Genomic DNA, 20,391 nt, shown 5'->3' on the forward strand with positions numbered 1-20,391 from the left:
ATTGTTTTGTAAACCTGAGCCTAATAAAAAAAATAAATGGTAGTGTCTTGCAAAGGGATAGCGAGTGTAAGAATGGCAAGATAGAGCAAAAGTCAGGGAGATTAAAAGATAAATATTGAGTTCCTTAGGCACAGAGGCTTTTCTCATCCATTTCTGTATTTCCCGTAGCATCAAACATTGAAGTGATGTAGAAGGTGCTTAGGAAGCTTTGTTTTCATTTTGTGGTTGGCCGGTTGATTAAATGAGTGTGTGAATGAATGAATGTGGAGAGAAAGGCTGGAAGAAGAAGGAAATTTTACAAATTTTATTCCATGTATCATTTCTATGTGTATATGAACACATTTCTTCTTTTTGATGTTAATACACCTATCACTAGAGGCAGAGTGTTAGCACTTTGAAGAAGTTTATTATGAGGTTATTAAAATGCAGAAACTACCACAGTTTTGCAGATGGTGCCAGTGTAAAACCAATTATATATAGAAACATACTTTACTGAGTCCCACTTCTCACCAGATTAGCTGATGGGACATATTCCCTTCTATAATACACTGAGTGCTGTGGTTGTAGGCCTGTCTCCAGTACCTCCAAATACATCCACACTCTCCTTAATTGTTTGTTTACTGAGAGTCGGTCGTCTTTATTCCAAAACCTGTTTATCCCAGTTATACTTGTTTTCTTCAGTAAAGCACTTAATATTAAGTAAACTAACAAAATCTGAGTGATTAAATGCAGATTTGGATAAGTAATTCACAGAGTCCCCTATTCCATGAAGTTCACATTTAAGTGAGCTTATATTCTAGTGAATATATTTCTCATTACTTAATTTTTTGTTGTTTCACATTTGCAAGTTATATCATATTTCTGTTTGTTTTCATAACTAATAATGACTTATTTTAGTGTTTGCATGCCATGGAGATCCAAGTCATGATACAGTTTCTACCTGTAATTCTTATGCAACTCTTCCGAGTTCTCACAAATATGACCCACGAAGATGACGTTCCTATCAACTGCACCATGTGAGTTCTGGTGTTGTAATACAAAGAAGCAAGTTTTGTTTTCTTTTGCGTTTCTTCATTTTAAATATAAATTCGTCTTCCAAATGAGCACCCAAAAGTCAAATTTAATACCAATTTTCTCTAGTTACATGTGTCTCAGACTGGGGGACTTGTATCCCCAGGGTTAGATGGTACCAGGAGCCATAGGAGAAACTTAATGTTTTTCTTGACCAGGAGTTCTAACAGTTTACTGCATGTAAGTGTCACCGAGGGAGCTTTTAAAATTTTCTATTCTAGACCACACTTCATACCAATTAAACCAGAATCTCTGTAGGTAGAACTCAGCATTAGTATTTTTTTTTTAAGTTTCCCAGGTGATTCCATAATGCAACAGAGTTTGAGAACCATTGCCCTTGACCAGCGCTGTCCAAAAGAACTTTCTGCAATCATGGAAATGTACTACACTTATGCTGTCCAACATGGTAACCATTAGCCACATTTAGCTATTGAGCACTTGAAATGTGGCTAGTGTAACTGAGAAACTAAATTTTTAATTGTATTTCATTTAAATTTATATAGCCGCTTGTAGCTAGTGGCTCTAACACTGGACAGAGTAGCCCTAAGCCATTATTTTTTAATTGAAAGAGTAAGGGAGTGTAATTTTTATATGAAACAAATATGGATATATTATAGAGTAGAACACAGAATGCACCAGAATTTTGAAATTAAAACAGGAAACTTCAAAAAAAATCATGAGCTCAGTGCTGGATGTTTCTGGCTTTGCTGCTTCTGCTGTTGCCACAACCTTTCCCATCATGACTCAAGCTTCGTACACCTGCATAGAGTTTGCTCTTATCTGTTGTTGGAGATAGTCTGATTGAAAATTTAAGAAGCATTACTGTAGTCCTGGGGTTCTCAACATGTGGTTCTCAAACCAGCAGCATCAGTATCACCTGGGAGCTTATTAAAAAATGCTAATCATTGAACTTCACCCCACACCTAAAAAATCAGAAATTCTGGAGGAGAGGCTGAGCAGTCTGCCCTCGAGGTGATTCTGGTGCATACTAATGTTAGAGAAGCACTGCTACTCTCTTAACTTTAAAACTTTCTATGACTTTTATATTTACTTCCAATTTTAGGTCATGTCATTATACCTGTCCTGTCTCTCCCTTCCCTTTCCCCCATCTGTTGACATGCTTTTCATTTTATTTTTCTGTGCTTTTCCTTTTATTCTCACTTGAGGGGATCCCAATATTTATCTTATTTGAGGTCTTTTACTACATCGTAGCTATGACTATACTTCAAATGTATACAGAGATTCAGAAAGGAGATGAATCATCTGGGTTGCCAAAATAAAATATCTTTCTTTTGAACTAGGAAGTGTATTTTATAAGGCCCTGAGCCTGCTAGATGCCAAAATCTTTGTTCGACTCGAACTACCATTATATCTTCTGCAATCATCTCACCTTTAATTATTCGGGCAATGATAGGTATTTTTAGGGTTAGACATGGTTGTCTTAGCCTAACAGTCAAACTATGGTAATAACTTATAGCCTGATACGCTGACTTTTGTGAATGTTGTTTCAGGGTTCTCTTACATATCGTGTCCAAGTGCCATGAAGAAGGCTTGGAGAGTTATTTAAGATCATTCATAAAGGTTTGTGGAGTGAGGTTGCTTTCTGAGCAGTTGTTTTGTGTAAGAATTTGTCTTACAGTTCATTTTCTTTGTTTGTAGTATAGCTTCCGACCTGAAAAACCAAGTGCTCCTCATGCCCAGCTCATACACGAAACTCTGGCTACCACGATGATAGCAATATTGAAACAGTCTGCAGACTTTTTAGCAATAAACAAACTGCTAAAGGTAAGGAAACAGGACAGACCAGGGAACAAAAGCAGCAAGAGATATACTTGTTTGATATGCTCCCATTTGAGTTCTAGTCTTTCATCATTTTCTCACATGGCCCTCCCTTTCCTTGTCACTTTGCCTATGCATCCTTTTTCCTCAAGTTCTCCAAAGAACATTTTCCATTTGCTTCACCCTTCCCACCCACCTGCCCTCAGTCGAATGTGTAACAGAAAGAATTTTGGATCAGGTGGACTTGGGTTAGAATCCTGTATCCACCACATAATAGTTCTGTGACCTGAGGCCTGTTATTTAGCATCTCTGAGCCTTCAATTCCTCATTTCTGAAATACAAGTAAAACATTTAAGACAGTGTTTCTGGCTGATGGTAGGCACTCAAATGGTGGCTCTTATTATTGTCATTATTTTCACAATTTCCATAATTAATGGTAGAATTTCGATTTCAGGTATCTTAGGATATGTCTGTTTGAAGCGTCTCTGTGTCCTTTAAATTACAATATGTAGGCCACCATCTATGCTACTTGAGCTGACCCCAGTGTACCAAGGGCAGGGTTGTGTCTCCTATTGGGTGCAGGCAGTAATGAGATTTATTGTCTGTAGAGAATTTAAAAGCAATGATAAAATTAACTAAAAGTTGTTTTGCTCTTACTACCACGTGTAGGCAATTCAAAACAATGTCAGAGATAAAACACCCCTTTCCACTGAGGCAAACATTCTCACTAAAAGCCCTTTGTACATCACAGTCGGCTGTGAGGTACATTATCTTTCTGCCAACACCATTTGAAGTTATTCTGCGGGACTTTGATAGTGAATTGGGAACACTTTAAAATGTTATTAAAGTTAGAGATAAGACATGGATTTGTTAAATTTTGCTAAACTTCAAAGATTTGGGTAACTATTAAAGATTTATTTTGTTTGTTTATTTTAGTACTCATGGTTTTTCTTTGAAATTATTGCGAAATCTATGGCCACGTACTTGTTGGAAGAGAATAAAATTAAGGTAAGTAGGCTCAAGAGTACTAGTTAAGACAGATAGAGACCACTAATCATATTCACAGATAGCCATGACATGCAAAGCCTTATATATAAGAGCTCTTAGGTCTTAGCTTTTTCAATTTTCCTTAAAAAATGGGTGTAGTACATAAATCTGAGTGCTGACATTGACAGTTCTTTTTGTTTAAAGTCTAATCTTCAGAGACTCTTCCACCTAGATTCTTTCATATTAGTTATTTGCCATGTAAAATGTATTATCTTTGAAAAGGGAAAATGCTTTCCTTTTGTCTTGTGGTTTAAAAATGTCTATGTTGAAAACATTCATTTGGAAGATGAACAAATATCAAATAAGTAATAAAATAAAAACACTTTATGCAATAGATGTGTTCCTGGAATATGGTGTATACACTTAGTTATGTTTTCAAACTGTTTTGAGGTACAAATAAATTTTCTTAGTTATAGAAACTGTAACCAAGACTTGTGAAATAAAAAATATTCATCTCATATGCATCATTTTTATCACAATTTTCATAGAATGGGTTGACTGAAATTGCAATGAACGGATGCATCTATGTTTTGTGTGTCGGGAAAAAAATGGAATGAAAAATTGGGCTGTGTCTGCATCTCAGGGACATGATTCTAAAGTTAGGTCAGAATGACCTACTCTTGTTGATGATTTCAGCTGCTTATATTAGAAGTCCAGATAGTTCCTATAATGATCGAAAATGTGTCACTTTTAAGTTGGGAGAAAAATTATACTCCAATTAAAAACACATTTATGTATAGAATATATTTGAAAATAAATATGGCAATTTGTTTTGACCTTTTGCAACTCTGACTTTTTTCTATACTTGTTTAATTTAAGCTTCCCAGAGGTCAGAGATTTCCTGAGTCATATCATCATGTCTTACATTCCTTGCTTCTTGCAATAATTCCCCATGTGACTATTCGCTATGCGGAGATTCCTGATGAGTCCAGAAATGTCAATTATAGTTTGGCTAGCTTCCTGAAGGTGAGTAAAGGCTGCCAGAACATGATAAGGAATTACTCTTCACCAATATCGTCTTTAAAGCCAAAGGAAAATAACCCACTTTCTAAAGACTCAGCTAGGTCTTTATAAGGCTGCTAGAGAAAGTTGTGAGTGAATTGATTTATCAGTTTAGTTAAACAGCCAAGTTTGATTTTTTTCCTCCCACTGAAATGGCTAATTAATTAAATCAGCGATCCCACACAGGTGGCTTAGCTAGAAGGCATGTTTTGCTTGTTTCACATGATGTTTTTTCAAATACATTAATTCGAGTGCCTTTAGATGGGGCCTGTACTTTATAGGTTAACACTATCCTCACCACTCCTTAGTGTACCCGACTCTCTATGCATTTAAATTGCTTCTCTGACTCCTGCTGGCCCTTGAGTTTGCAACTCTTCAATTAAAGCAACCTGTTTGCTGATGTAATTACAGTCTACATGTTGCTAATATATGTAAGTGAAAATTGTTAATTTTGGCCAGTGAGATTATTTTGAGAGATACCAGAAACTCCTATAGTTATGAAAGACAGTTCATTTATAACTGTTATATTTTGTTATTATCAGTATGTAAGCGGCAATGTTACAATGTAGTTCTATAAAGTGGGTGACAACGATATTTGATTTGTTGCAGAGAAGGGGCATAGGTTTGTAATACACTTAGTTTTGTTTTTTGCTTCTTTTCACTCCCACTCTTCATCATGTATCAACTTTCCATTAAAAACCTGATGGTCAATAATCCATTCAAACAGTTTTAATGTCTAGTACCCTCATTTTTGTATTAAAAATTCACAGCCAGATTTCGGATCTCCAGAGTATGACTTTCTGATATAAGACCTCTCTTTGCCAGAATTAAAATAAAGTTTGAACACTATTGTGTAAGCCTTTCTGTGTATTAAAAATCAAACATTCACAGATCTTTTTAAGTAAACTAAGGATGAGACTGTCTGAAATCTAAAATCTCACTTTCTTCCATGGAGTTTAAACTTGAAGTATACTATTTAAAGGACTAGAACATAGTCAATTTAATAGCAGTATTTCCTTAAGTCAACAAATATTTGTCCATCTTCTATGTGAGGATTTAAAGATGCAACAGGCTGTCTCTGTAATCATATTCAAATGTGTATACACGATAAATGTTATACGGTTACACTGAAAGTACCAACAAAATAAAATAGGAAAACAAGAAAGGGAGGGATTATGACCAGGGAGTATGAACAGAGATTAGACGTTCCCCAAGACAAGAGATGAGGGTGTTGCAGATAGAGGATCCATGGGCAAACATGAGATAAGCACATTCAGGAATTGTTTAGGGATGAGTATAACAGAGAGTTTAGGATGTGTGGAGGTCGAGCTGGAAAGGTCATCTGGTACCAGATGATGGAAGGCCTTGAGTGTCAGGCAAAGAAATTTACATTTCGATCCATAAGCAATGGAGAAACACCAAAGATTTTTGAGGATAATTTTATTGCTGGTATGATGGAAGAAGTGAGGAAAACACCAGCATCAGAGCAGCCAATTAAATCAATCCCTTCCCCTTATCTACCTGGCAGAGGCCATTCATCTGTTAGGTTCAACCTTCCCATGCAGTGTTGATCACCCCTTCTGTTGTTTACTTGTTACATACTTGTTTGGGACTTCTTATTGCGCTGTATTTTAATTTTTTGCTTATTTGTCTTTATCATTGGACAAGAGTAGAAATCATGTCTTATTCACTAGAATGTAATACATTGTCTCAAATACAGTAGGTCATCAAATTGTTGGATGAATGAATAAATATAAGCCTGCATCATTAATCCAGGTGAGAGGTGATGGGGGTCTGCCCTAGAGTAGTGGTAGTGGCAGTGGAAGTTGAAAGGAGAGGTGAGAAGTGAGAGACAAGTAGTTCCTTCTATTTCACAGGAATATTCTGGGTACTCTGAAGAACACAAAGAAAAAGAGATCGTTTCTATTATCTAGGTGAAAACACAGGAAAATAATAAGTACAATACAAGCTAGTATAGAATAAAGTGTTTAGAGGGAGCTGTGGACCAAGGTGGTTAAGGAAGATGGAACTTCATCAGAATAGTGAAGAATGGGCAGGATTAGGTAGAAGTAATCATGGAATTGCTAGCTATCCTGACATGAGCAAAGACCCAGAAGTGGGACTACACAGTGCATCTTGAGAGGGTAATAAATAGAGGAACTATGCTATGTTGGGAGATGCAACTGGAAAAGTAGGTTGGGACAAGATTGTGAGTGTCCTTGAATGTGGCCATCACAGAGGAAGAATGTTTTAATAGACAAGACTTCACGGCACAAAGAAAAACTTACCTTTTTGTCTGAAATGTTTACATAGGCAAGCCCCACTTTCATTAGCTAACTGACCACGTTACACTCCACTTTGAGCTTTGAGAATTGACCAAAATGAGACAGTGTAGCTGAATACACTGTATATGTATATATAAACATATATACACACACACACATATGTGTATATATATATATACACACACATGTATATACATATATGTGTATGTATATATAGATACACATGTGTATTTGAATATGTGCATACATATACATAATCTTAAAAATTGTACAGTTGAGTCCCAGTTCCAAAGATACGTCACTTGCCCTTTGTCTCTTTCTTTAAGGTTACCTAAAGCTCTGAAAGCTATTATTCTATTCCCTGTAAAAGAGAGAATGTCATCTGCTAGATGTGGAACAAATTAAAAAATTTAAAAGAAACTTATACTTGAAAGACTTTTAGAATTATGCAACTAACTATTCATTTTTATTTGATTTCTATAGCGCTGTTTGACACTAATGGACAGAGGATTTGTATTCAATTTAATAAATGACTACATATCTGGATTCAGCCCCAAAGATCCTAAGGTAAAGTGTGAGGATGTGACTGTAGTGGATGTCAGACATTTGAATGGGAGACCAAGGGTGACATTTATTGTCCTCTAGAGGATTTGGAACTGCTGTTTTCATTTAGATACTTTGAGTGTAGTTTTACCACAAAAAAAGAAATACTGCGTAGTGTTTTGCGTTTGGGGGGGATCCCCCAAGACCACCCACGTATTTGGCGGTTCACTAGAAAGACCCATAGGACTCAACATATAGTCGTACTCATGGCTAGGATCCATTATAGTGATGCAGCAGGGATGCTCAGCTGGATTAGTAAGGGGAAAAGACTCAAATGGAGTCTTTAGAAGTCCTTGTCTCGGCTTCCTGAATGCTCTCTTCCTGTGAAGGGTCACACAGAGCACACCTTCTCTCTAGCAGTGCATATGCAGCCACACATATGCGATATTTCTGTTCAGTGAAGCCCACTTGAGACTGGGATTTAGAGTTGTTATTGGGGCTGGTCAAGTATTGGAGGCTGGTCCAAATTCCAGTGTCTTGGTAAGGAAAGGGAAGCAGATGTTCACCATAAATTGCATTGTTTGTGCAAATAGTCTGAGCAGGCTGGCACAGAAGGTATATCCTTATCATGTAGGGAACATTTCAAAATCCAATTTCCCAAATGTCAACCAGTGACCAACCTTGCAAACCGGCCTTTTTAAGGAAAGTAATGTTGGGCCCTGCTATGTTAACTGTTTCCTGCACAGGTCACATCTGCAGGTGTCCTTCAAATACTAAACACTTCTGGTTTGAAAATTAATGCTCTGTATTTAATTATTAAAATGGTAAATGCCAAAAGTCGAGAACCATGACTTCACTCATATGTGGGATATAAAACTGAAAGCAACAAAGGAACAAGCCAAAGAAACAAAAACTCATAGACACAAACAATAGTTTAGTGGTTACCAGAGGGTAAGGGGGAAAGGGAGGTGGTAGATGAGGGTAAAGGGGATCAAATATATGGTGATGGAAGGAGAACTGACTCTGGGTGGTAAACACACAATGTGATATATAGATGATGTATTACAGAATTGTGCACTTGAAACCTATGTAATTATACTAACAACTGTCACCCGAATAAATTTAATTTAAACATAAAATGCTAAATGCCTACTAAATATGAGTTCATGTATAATTTCTTTTCACTTAGGTTCTAGCTGAATATAAGTTTGAATTCCTGCAGACAATTTGTAGTCATGAACATTACATTCCTCTGAATTTGCCAATGGCATTTGCAAAACCTAAACTTCAGCGAGTTCAAGGTATGTATTTGTGTTTTGCATCATTTGGAATTGTATCCTCTCTCTCTCTCTCTCTCTCTCTCTCTCTCTCTTTTGCTAGTGCTAGTGTAGTATAATGTTTTCTAGTTAAACCAGCCAATTTAAAGGTAACCTCAGAACTGTTACTATCTGAAGATAGGTTCATTAATAATATTCTGCATTTTCTTCATAGTGTCAGTGATAGTATTCATAGTATGAAGAAATTGGGTGTGTTACAAAGGTTACTGCTTAAACACAGATGTCAGATACTTGTAAAATTGTTCTCTCTAGTAGTGTTTGGAGTTTTGTATGAGACCGAATTGAAAAAACACACATATAGATGCATTTCTGCTCAAAGGAGCATCAAAAGAAAAGTATAGGGGCCAGCCCGGTGGCTCAGGCGGTTAGAGCTGCATGCTCCTAACTCCAAAGGCTGCCAGTTCTATTCCCACATGGGCCAGTGGGCTCTCAACCACAAGGTTGCCAGTTCAACTCCTCGAGTCCTGCAAGGGATGGCGGGCTCCGCCCCCTGCAACTAAGATTGAACACGGCACCTTGAGCTGAGCTGCCGCTGAGCTCCGGGATGGCTCAGTTGGTTGGAGTGCGTCCTCTCAACCACAAGGTTGCTGGTTGGAGTCCCGCAAGGGATGGTGGGCTATGCTCCCTGTAACTAGAAATGGGAACTGAACTTGGAGATGAGCTGTGCCCTCCACAACTAAGACTGAAAAGACAACAACTTGACTTGGAAAAAAGGCCTGGAAGTACACACTGTTCCCCAATAAAGTCCTGTTCCCCTCCCCCAATAAGATCTTTAAAAAATAAAGAGCAATATTATAAAAAAAAAAGTATAGAGGCAGAGTAAAATAGTCGCATGCATGTATTAAATTTGTGAAATGCCTTCAGTTATCTCCATTGCTAGTTTTATTGAATGCTTTGTTGTGTAGCACTATTCTTATGTTACTGTGTTTTTTATTTGTCCCTTTTCTTTTCATATATTAATTAGATTTTTTTTCATTTGCGGTGGACCGTTTGACTTCAGTAGGTAGGTTTAACTCGGTTCACTATAAAGTAGTTTGCTGTTCTTAATAATAATTGACTTGATGAATGGCTAAGGTGGACTGGGACTATGTTTACTTTTCAAATCCTCTCTAGTCAAAATGAGGCTTTAGTTAATGTACCCAGAAAACATAGGAGGCGGTGTATTTCTTTGCTTTTACAATAAGCTTGAGCATTGATTGCTAGAGGAATCAACTTTAAAACACTGTCTTCAGGAAACAAGTTCCAGCTCAAGCCAGCATGGGGCTGGAGAGTAGCTGTTCTTTAAGTGTGTATCCTCTCCCATGCTTGTCTCACTTCTCTCTATCTCTGTCATGACTGCTTGGCCACAGTTTTGAAGGTGTGGGTGAAACCATCTGCTTGGATTTATTTAAATCACTAAAGTAAAAAACTTGACTACCATTGCAAAATCTCCCCAGTTAAGGCCACCTGGATTAGTCAGTACTGGCTCCTGTCCATAGACAGTGACTGGGATTCACAAAAGAACATGACCAATGACAGGAAGAAAAGCACCTGCCCTGGTCTCTGGGAGAGTAGCTGCTGAGCAGTGGTTTTAGTGATTGAATTACAGCCAGTGAAAATGGAGGAAAAATCTTTAAAAACTCAAGCACCCTTATTCAACCATCCCTTATTAGATTCTGAACATACAGATCAAATACTTCCCCCGTATTTATTGATAGCTATGAGGAAGTCAGGGAAAAGAAGCTGTGGACAGATCATCAGGATTTAGGATTATATCTGACTACTCACAACATTTATGAAATCCTAACTGAATACGTAGCATTATCTTAAGTGCTATAGAGGCCAAAAAGGAAATAGAAAACATATCCTTTGGCTTTATGATCGAACTAAATTAAAGGGTAGACAAGAGGAAATACAGTAGAAGTTTACAGTAGAAGTTACTGAACTTGTTTGCAATCCCTGCTGAGTAGTTAGTTATAAGGGAGGTCCCAACTAGGATGTTAGCAGCTGGGAATTAAAATGGACGGAGGATCTAAAAGGGAGTGAAAAACATAGTTTGAAGTGGTGATTTTATGAAATAAGAGATTTGTGTTTGTGTAATAATTGGAGTGAGGTGAGGCTGTTTTTCCTACTGTTCTCATATCCCATTTTGTTCAGGCCAATATGTAACGTTTACTAGAACAGTCAATAGTTAGTACTGCTAGAATAATTCAGTTGTCTAGTTTCTCCCCTACTTTACAGGATAATTAGAAAAGTGAATCAAGTATTGTTATATAGAATTACTCCAATTTGTAGTTATAACTAAATCTCTTCAGATGATAAAGAAATGTGTTGACACATTGCTAAATTTAGTATTCTTTCATTCTAGGTTCTATCCTAATATTTCCAAGAGTTAAAAAAGAATCTAGGAATAAAAAATCTAGGGAATATCCTACCCACTGAAATAATCATTAAGGCTATGATCTAGCCCTAATTATGAGTGCTTCTGTCTTGTGAAATTTTGCATGCTCATTCTGTATGATAAAAAATTGTTCTCGTTCATTAATAATAAAAGTATACCTCTTGCTAGCATGATTATATATTACCAAATAATAAATACAGTATTTAATGTTAAAGTAAATTTTGAATATTTTTATTAATGGGTTTTAAATTTCATTGTACTACAGATTCAAATCTTGAATACAGTTTATCAGATGAGTATTGCAAGCATCATTTCCTGGTTGGTCTACTTCTGAGGGAAACCTCCATTGCTCTTCAAGACAATTATGAAATCAGATATACAGCTATCTCTGTCATAAAGAATCTTTTGATAAAACATGCGTTTGACACTAGATATCAGCACAAGGTAAGGATGTCCATATAATCATCAATGTCACATTAGTAACTAAGATTTTACATTAAAGATGGAGATTTCAGTAAGGCATATAATATGAGCATTGAAAACTAATTTTTGCAAATAAGGTTTTTTTGTTTCAAATAATTAGGTTTCAAAAATACTGTTAAGTTAACTGTTAAAGAAAAACACTGGTTTCTCAGATCACGTTTAAAGAACAACAAGCGGAAAAAAACAAGATAAAAAGAAAGAAACAAAAATAAAGAACAACATAACTGCTTCATGATTTGTTACATGAACAGATTAAAATTTTTAAAAATCACATACAGCTGTAGCCATGTGTACTCTTTCAAACATATACCTTAATATATATCCTTAAATATGTATATATCCCTAAACAAATTCTATTAAGTGATTAATAAAAAGACATGTTAATATGTCAAATATAAAAACATGTAATATGAGGAGTGACGTCATAGGAATGGCGGCAGCAGGGTGCACTTTTTGAGTTCTCCTCCGGATCTTATCACAAACGGGACATCTATAACCCATCAAAGGACTCTCTGCTCATCACGCAGAACAGCTAAGAGACTCGTGCAAGGATTACTTGAAGATGGGAAATTGGGCGAGCAGGGCAAGAGGGAAGGGAGCAGAGTGGAGATGCGGCCGCACCTGCAGCGGTGGAAATGCGGCCAGCATCCGCAGCTGCAGAGACGCAGGGGATCCCAGGATGGAACAGAGAACACAAAAGCCAGGAGGTGGGCTGTTTCCCTGGGTCCCACAGCTGATCTCTCCCGCCGAGGGGGCAGCATATCCAGAATTTGAGGCAATAATCTCAGCTGAGACCGCCAGTTGGGCTCTAGGTTGGACAAAGGACACAAACTCCATATCTGGGCCCCTCCCCCCTCCCCGCTTCCAATCCTATCTCCGCCCTTCCAGAGACTTAAACTGGCCCCTGAACTGAGGAGAACTGGACAAAGGGCTGGTGCTACTCTCAGTGCACATATGTGCAGGCAAGGGCAGAAACTGGACTGATTTTGTAGAAACTACCATCCAGACCCTTCAGCCCAAGCATCTAAATCTGCAGTCCCAACATCACTCTGGGCACGAGGTGACTGTCTCTGCCTGCACAATACACAGAGGATTCTTTGGTACAGCAAAGGACAACCTGGAGATTACTTGGTGGGCTTAAGACAGGACTGGGGCTGCTTTTTGTTTTGTTTTGTGTTGTTTTGTCTTTATATATTTGATATCTTTGCCTGTGTTGAGTGGGGGTTGTTGGTTGTTTTACATGTGAATGTATTTGATTTTTTCCTTGTTGTTGTTGTTGTGCTTGGTGATTTGCTTTGTTCTGATATTGCCCTACCAGGGCCCAGCTTAAGAGGCACAAGATTCAAAATACCCAGAGGCCAACTCCAGACCAAACCAGAGTACTACCGGGTTTGACCTACAAGTGACACACCCAGAGGGGAATCTTTACAGGCACATAGAGGCTAAACCACATCTAAGTGGTCAACTCTCACGCAGCAGAACACCCTGCAGTGGGCAGAGCCAAGTATCACAACTAGTCAGCCTAGGAGTTAACCCCACCTACTCACAAGTGAAAAGCAATTAAAGATCTTCTTTAACAGGACAATATACACAACACAAGAGTCACTTTTGGAGCACATGCAGGGGAGAAGAACGAAGTAGTGCAAGTAAAATATAAAGGACACATACTACATAAGATAACCCAGCAAGAACTAAGAACTCTAGGGGATCTACCTAATACATCGAAGCAAACACAGAGAGTCAGCCAGAATGGGGAAACAAAGAAACATGTCCCAAATAAAAGAACAGAAGAAACCTCCAGAAATGGAACCAAATGAAACAGAGGTAACCAACCTATCAGAGACAGAGTTCAGAACACTGATGATAAGAATGTTTAAGGAGCTTAGAGAGGACATAAAGAAGGATGTAGAAATCATAATGAACAACCAGTTAGAACTAAAGAACACAATTACTGAAATAAAGAACTCACTTGAAGGAATTAACAGCAGGTTAGATGAAGCAGAGGATCGAATCAGCGACTTAGAAGACAAGTTAGCAGAGATCACCCAAACAGAACAACAGAAAGAAAAAGAATAAAAACAATGAAGATGGTTTAAGAGACCTCTGGGATAACATCAAGCACAACAACATGCATCATAGGAATACCAGAAGGTGAAGAGAGGAAGCAAGGGATTGAGAACATATTTGAAGTAATAATGTCCGAAAACTTCCCTAACCTGATGAAGGAAACCAACATACAAGCCCAGGAAGTGCAGAGAGTTCCAACCAGGATAAACCCAAACAGGTCCACACCAAGACACATTATAGTTAAAATGGCAAAGGTTAAAGACAAAGAGAGAATCCTAAAAGCAGCAAGAGAAAGACAGAGGGTTACATACAAGGGAACTCCCATAAGACTATCAAATGACTTTTCTACAGAAACATTGAAGGCCAGGAGGGAGTGGCAGGAGATACTCAAAGTGATGGAAAACAAAGGCCTACAACCTAGATTGCTTTATCCAGCAAGGCTATCATTTAAAGTTGATGGAGAGATAAAGAGCTTCCCAGAAAAGAATAAGCTAAAGGAATTTATTACCACCAAGCCAGCATTGCAAGAAATACTAAAAGGACTTCTGTAAATAGAAGAAAGATGAAAACAATCTAACTACAAATTTAAAAATGGCAATAACTATGTACCTATCAATAATCACTTTAAATGTAAATGGATTAAATGCTCCAATCAAGAGACATAGGGTGGCTGAGTGGATAAGAAAGCAAGACCCTTGTATATGCTGTATACAAGAGACTCACCTCAGATCAAAAGACACACACAGGCTGAAAGTGAAGGGTTGGAGTAAGATATTTCATGCAAATGGAAATGAGAAAAAGCTGGAGTTGCAATACTTATATCTGACAAAATAGACTTTAAAATGAAGAACATATTAAAAGACAAAGATGGGCACTATATAATAATAAAGGGATCGATCCAACAAGAGGACATAACCCTAGTAAACATCTATGCACCCAACATAGGAGCACCTAAATATATAAAACAGATATTGACTGACATAAAGACAGAGATCAACAGTAACACTATCATAGTAGGGGACTTCAACACACCTCTGACAACAAGGGACAGGTCTTCCAGACAGAAAATCAATATGGAAACAACAGCCTTAAATGACACATTGGACCACTTGGATTTAATCGATATTTTCAGAGCATTTCACCCCAAAGCTGCAGAATACATTCTTCTCAAGCACCCATGGAACATTTTCCAAGATAGACCATATGTTAGGCCACAAAACAAGTCTTGATAAATTTAAGAAAATTGAAATCATACCAATTGTCTTCTCTGACCACAGTGCTATGAAATTAGAAATGAACTACAGGAAAAAAAAATTGGAAGACACACCAATTCATGGAGGCTGAATAACATGTTACTAAATAATGAATGGGTCAACCAGGAGATCAAGGAAAAAATCAAAAGACATCTCGAGACAAACAAAAATGAAAACATGACGACCAAAATCTATGGGATGCCACAAAAGCAGTCCTAAGAGGAAAATTCATAGTATTGCATGCCTACCTAAAGAAACAAGAAACAATCACTAATCAACAGTTTATCTTCACACTTAAGGGATCTGGAAAAGGAACAGCAAAATAAGCCCAATAGGAGTACAAGGAAGGAGATAATAAAGATCAGAGCAGAAATAAATGAAATAGAAACCAGAAAAACAATACAAAAGATCAATGAATCCAAGAGTTGGTTCTTAGAGAAGATAAACAAAATTGACAAACCTTTAGCCAGACTCATTAAAAAAAGAGAGAGGACCCAAATTAATAAAATCAGAAATGAAAGAGAAGTGACAACAGACACAGAAATACAAAAAATTTTAAGAAATTACTATGAGCAACTATATGCCAACAAATTTGACAATCTGGAAGAAATGGACAATTTTCTAGAGGCATACAACCTTCCAAGGCTAACTCAAGAAGAAACAGAAAACCTGAATAGACTGATTACCACCAGGAAATTGAATCAGTAATCAACAATCTCCCAACAAACAAAAGCCCTGGACCAGATGGCTTTACAGGTGAATTTTACAAAACGTTCAAAAAGAATTATCACCTATTCTCCTCAAGCTCTTCCAAAAATCCAGAAGGAGGAAGACTCCCAAACACTTTTTATGAAGCCACTATCACCCTGATCCCAAAATCAGACAAAGACACCACAAAAAAGAAAACTACAGGCCGATATCTCTAATGAACATAGATGCAAAAATCCTCAACAAAATATTAGCGAACAGAATTCAGCAATACATTAAAAAGATCATACACCATGATCAAGTGGGATTCATCCCTGGTATGCAAGGGTGGTTCAACATCCAAAATCAATTAATGTGATACACCACATTAACAAAATGAAAAATAAAAATCACATGATCATATCAATAGATGCAGAAAAAGCATTTGATAAAATCCAGCAGCCATTTATGATAAAAACCCTTAAGAAAGTGGGAATAGAGGATCATATCTCAACATAATAAAGGCCATATATGATAAACCCACAGCTAACATCATACTCAATGGGGAAAAGCTAAAACCATTCCCTTAAGATCAGGAACAAGGCAAGGTTGCCCACTTTCTCCACTTCTATTCAACATAGTGCTGGAAGTTCTAGCCACAGCAATCAGACAAGAAAAAGAAATAAAAGGCATCCAAATCGGTAAGGAGGAAGTAAAATTGTCATTATATGCAGATGACATGATACTATATATAGAGAACCCTAAAGACTCCACCAAGAAACTATTAGAGCTGATAGATGAATTTAGTAAAGTAGCAGGATACAAAATTAATATTCAGAAATCAGTTGCATTTGTATATACCAATAATAAAACATCAGAAGGAGAAATTAAAAAACAATCCCATTTACAATTGCTTCAAAGACTATAAAATACCTGGGAATAAATTTAACCAAAGAAGTAAAAGATCTGTACTCAGAAAATTATAAGACACTGAAGAAAGAAATGAAAGAAGATACAAATAGATGGAAACACATACCATGTTCATGGATAGGAAGAATTAATATAGTTAAAATGTCCATACTGCCTAAGGCAATATACATATTCAATGCAATTCCTATCAAACTACCAACGATGTTTTTCACAGAAATAGAACATATAATCCTAAAATTTATATGGGACCATAAAAGACCCCGGATAGCCTCAGCAATCTTGAGAAATAAGAACAAAGTGGGAGGTATAACAATACCTGACATCAAATTATACTACAAGGCTACAGTAATCAAAACAGCATGGTACTGGCATAAAAACAGACACATAGATCAATGGAACAGAATAGAGAGTCCAGAAATAAATCCATGCCTATATGGCCATTTAATCTATGACAATGGAAGCAAGAATGTACGGTGGGGTAAAGACAGTCTATTCAATAAATGGTGCTGGGAAACCTGGACAGACACATGCAAAAAAATGAAGCTGGACCACCTCCTTACACCATATACAAAAATAAATTCAAAATGGCTTAAAGACTTAAATGTAAGATCTGAAACCATAAAATTCCTAGAAGAAAATATAGGAAGAAACTTCACAGACATTACCCGGAGTAAGATTTTTACTGATATATCCCCTCACGCGAGGGAAGTAAGAGAAAAAATAAACATGTGGGATTACATCAAACTAAAAAGTTTTTTCACAGCAAAGGAAACCATCAATAAAACAAAAAGGGATCCTACTGAATGGGAAAAGATATTTGCCAATGATATATCTGATAAGGGTTAATATCACAAATTTATTAAAAAAACTCACTCAACTCAACTCCAAAAAAACAAACAACCCAATTAAAAAATGGGCAGAGGACATGAAGAGACATTTTTCTAAAAAGGACATACAGATGGCAAACAGACATATGAAGAAATGCTCAACCTCACTAACCATCAGAGAAATGCAAATAAAAACCACAATGAGATACCACCTCACCCCAGTCAAAATGGCTATCATCAATAAATCAACAAACAACAAGTGCTGGCGAGGATGTGGAGAAAAGGGAACGCTTGTGCACTGTTGGTGGGATTGCAGATTGGTGCAGCCACTATGGAAAACAGTAAGGAGGTATCTCAAAATTCTGAAAATCGAACTACCTTATGATCCAGCAATTCCACTCCTAGATATCTATCCGAGAAATCCAAAACTCTACTTCAAAAAAATTTATGCACTCCTATGTTTATTGCAGCACTATACACAATAGCCAAGACATGGAAACAACTGAAATGCCCATCGGTAGAAGACTGGATTAAGAAACTGTGGTACATTTATACAATGGAGTATTACGCAGCCATAAAGAAGAAAGAAATCTTACCATTTGCAACAACATGGATGGACCTAGAGAACATTATGTTAAGTGAAATAAGTCAGACAGAGAAAGACAAATACCATATGATCTCACTTATATGTGGAATCTAAAGAAAAGAATAAGTGAATGAACTAATCAGAAACAGTTTGGAGACATAGAGGAAAACCTGAGGGTTGCTAGATGGGAGGCGGGTTGGGGATAAGGGGAAGGTGAGGGGATTAGAAAACAGTCAGTAACCACAAGATGGCCACGGGGTTTTGAAAATTAATTTGGGGAATGTAATCAATAATGTTGTAAAGATTTTGTAGGGTATCCGATGGATACATGTCTCATTAGGGAGACCACCTCAGGGATGATGTAGATGCCTGATCACTGCAGTGTACACCTGAAGCTGAAGCTGAACAATAATGAATGCCAAATATAATTTTATATGTATATATACATATATATGTATGTATGTATATATATGTATATATATGTATGTATATACTTACAAGAAGCAGAGTACAGTATTAGGAATAGAGACAGTGGAAATGTAATGGCTCTGTGCGATATCAGAGGGATTATGAATGGGGGGAGGGGGGTTCACACAGTGTGAGGGATATAAATGATAAACGTCCAAGTGTTACTTTGTCTTGTGCACCTGAAACTAATAAAAATATATGTAATATGAAGTTTTGCTTCTTGTTGAGAAAAGGTTAGGTGTGATTGTAAACCTTACATATATTACACATGGTCTGTGTGTGAAGACCACAGTTTTAGTTGCTGTTTGGGCATCTCTAACATATAGTAACATATTGTTTTATAATTAATAATTCATCCCTTTATTTTTACATTCAAATTAAATAAAATTATGCTGTTTATACTAATCACTTGGAAAGCTGACTTGAAGACGGATCTTATTATTTTTCTTAGTATTCCCACTTGTCTTTAATAAATAGAAAATGTGTACCAGCTACATCTAGTTATATTTCTTTAATTACAATTTTTTCTTACAAATTTTGCTAAACTCCTTAGCTTTCAGATGTATTTATTACTTTCTGCAATTTGCATTGCTTTTGTCACATTATAACTATAATAACATACTCCCACTTAGTGTAGTTTTTTATGTGCCTTTTTAGATGAATGTTGATATTGACTTAAACGCAAGAAATAAATTACATGTTACCACATTAGTTAAGACTGCTAGTGGCTGGCTTTATTTACATATTTATAAATATATCAATCTCCCTATAAGTCTCCCAAGTCTTATAATTGATTTAGGGGGCCAAGATCACATTATTTTAATTGAAGCTTTAATCAAAGCAAAAAATGGTTTTGAATGAATAGAGTAATTTATTGTTTTTTCACTTCTTCCATTCATTCAGCTAATGTATATTGGCCATCTGCTCTGTGTCGTGGCACTGGGGATGAAGCAGTGACTAAGATAGACACTATCCCCACTGTCATGAAACTTAACCCTCACTGGAGTTAAAGAATGGGACTAATGTGATCTGCTTTATAGGTCTACTGCTATTTAAAAAACTAAACTTTTGCTTTTTCCTTGATGTAGTTATGTTTGAGGGATGGGATTTGACTCCATATTGTATATAAATCCAAATACCAAGAACGTTCTGTGGTAATTAGTTTTGAGAATATAAGTATAAATAGACTCATGTTTCACTAATTTGTTATGGGTATTTGCTCGCTTTTAGTCTTTAAACTGATAGATGGAGCCAACTTGATTTGTAATAGATACATATTTTATACCTATTAAGCTTTTGATAATTATTTTTCAGAACCAGCAAGCCAAGATAGCACAATTGTACCTCCCATTTGTTGGACTGCTTTTGGAAAATATACAGCGATTAGCAGGACGTGATAACTTGTATTCTTGTGCAGCCATACCTAATTCTGTAAGTAGTCATGTATTTCTATGGGCGTTTTATCAAATGTATTTGAAATTGGGATCATATGCTGTATGGTCTCAATCTTAATGGTTCACTCTTTTTTTTTTTCTTCTTTCTTTTTACGAGTACATTTACACTTTTTCCTAGAACAGTGCTTCTCAGACTTTAATGTACATATGAATCCTCTGGGGAAATTTTTAAAACAAAGATGCTAATTCAGC

General features: G+C 36.7%; 1 protein-coding gene across 3 annotated transcripts in view; it reads left to right on the plus strand.

Moving 5' to 3' along the window:
- The window catches only part of DOCK11 (dedicator of cytokinesis 11), a 211,793-nt gene that overhangs the window by 112,425 nt on the left and 78,977 nt on the right, over nucleotides 1–20,391 (plus strand). For all 3 annotated transcript variants that reach the window (XM_019717035.2, XM_074323193.1, XM_074323192.1), the window contains 9 exons: nucleotides 898–1,016; nucleotides 2,583–2,652; nucleotides 2,731–2,856; nucleotides 3,787–3,858; nucleotides 4,717–4,863; nucleotides 7,668–7,751; nucleotides 8,917–9,028; nucleotides 11,710–11,888; nucleotides 20,060–20,176. In XM_019717035.2, coding sequence (XP_019572594.2) covers nucleotides 898–1,016; nucleotides 2,583–2,652; nucleotides 2,731–2,856; nucleotides 3,787–3,858; nucleotides 4,717–4,863; nucleotides 7,668–7,751; nucleotides 8,917–9,028; nucleotides 11,710–11,888; nucleotides 20,060–20,176 — 1,026 coding nt within the window. The remainder of the gene's footprint in view (nucleotides 1–897; nucleotides 1,017–2,582; nucleotides 2,653–2,730; nucleotides 2,857–3,786; nucleotides 3,859–4,716; nucleotides 4,864–7,667; nucleotides 7,752–8,916; nucleotides 9,029–11,709; nucleotides 11,889–20,059; nucleotides 20,177–20,391) is intronic.

This window comes from Rhinolophus sinicus, chromosome X (assembly GCF_036562045.2).
Source record: "Rhinolophus sinicus isolate RSC01 chromosome X, ASM3656204v1, whole genome shotgun sequence".
Classification (NCBI taxonomy): Eukaryota; Metazoa; Chordata; class Mammalia; order Chiroptera; family Rhinolophidae; genus Rhinolophus; species Rhinolophus sinicus.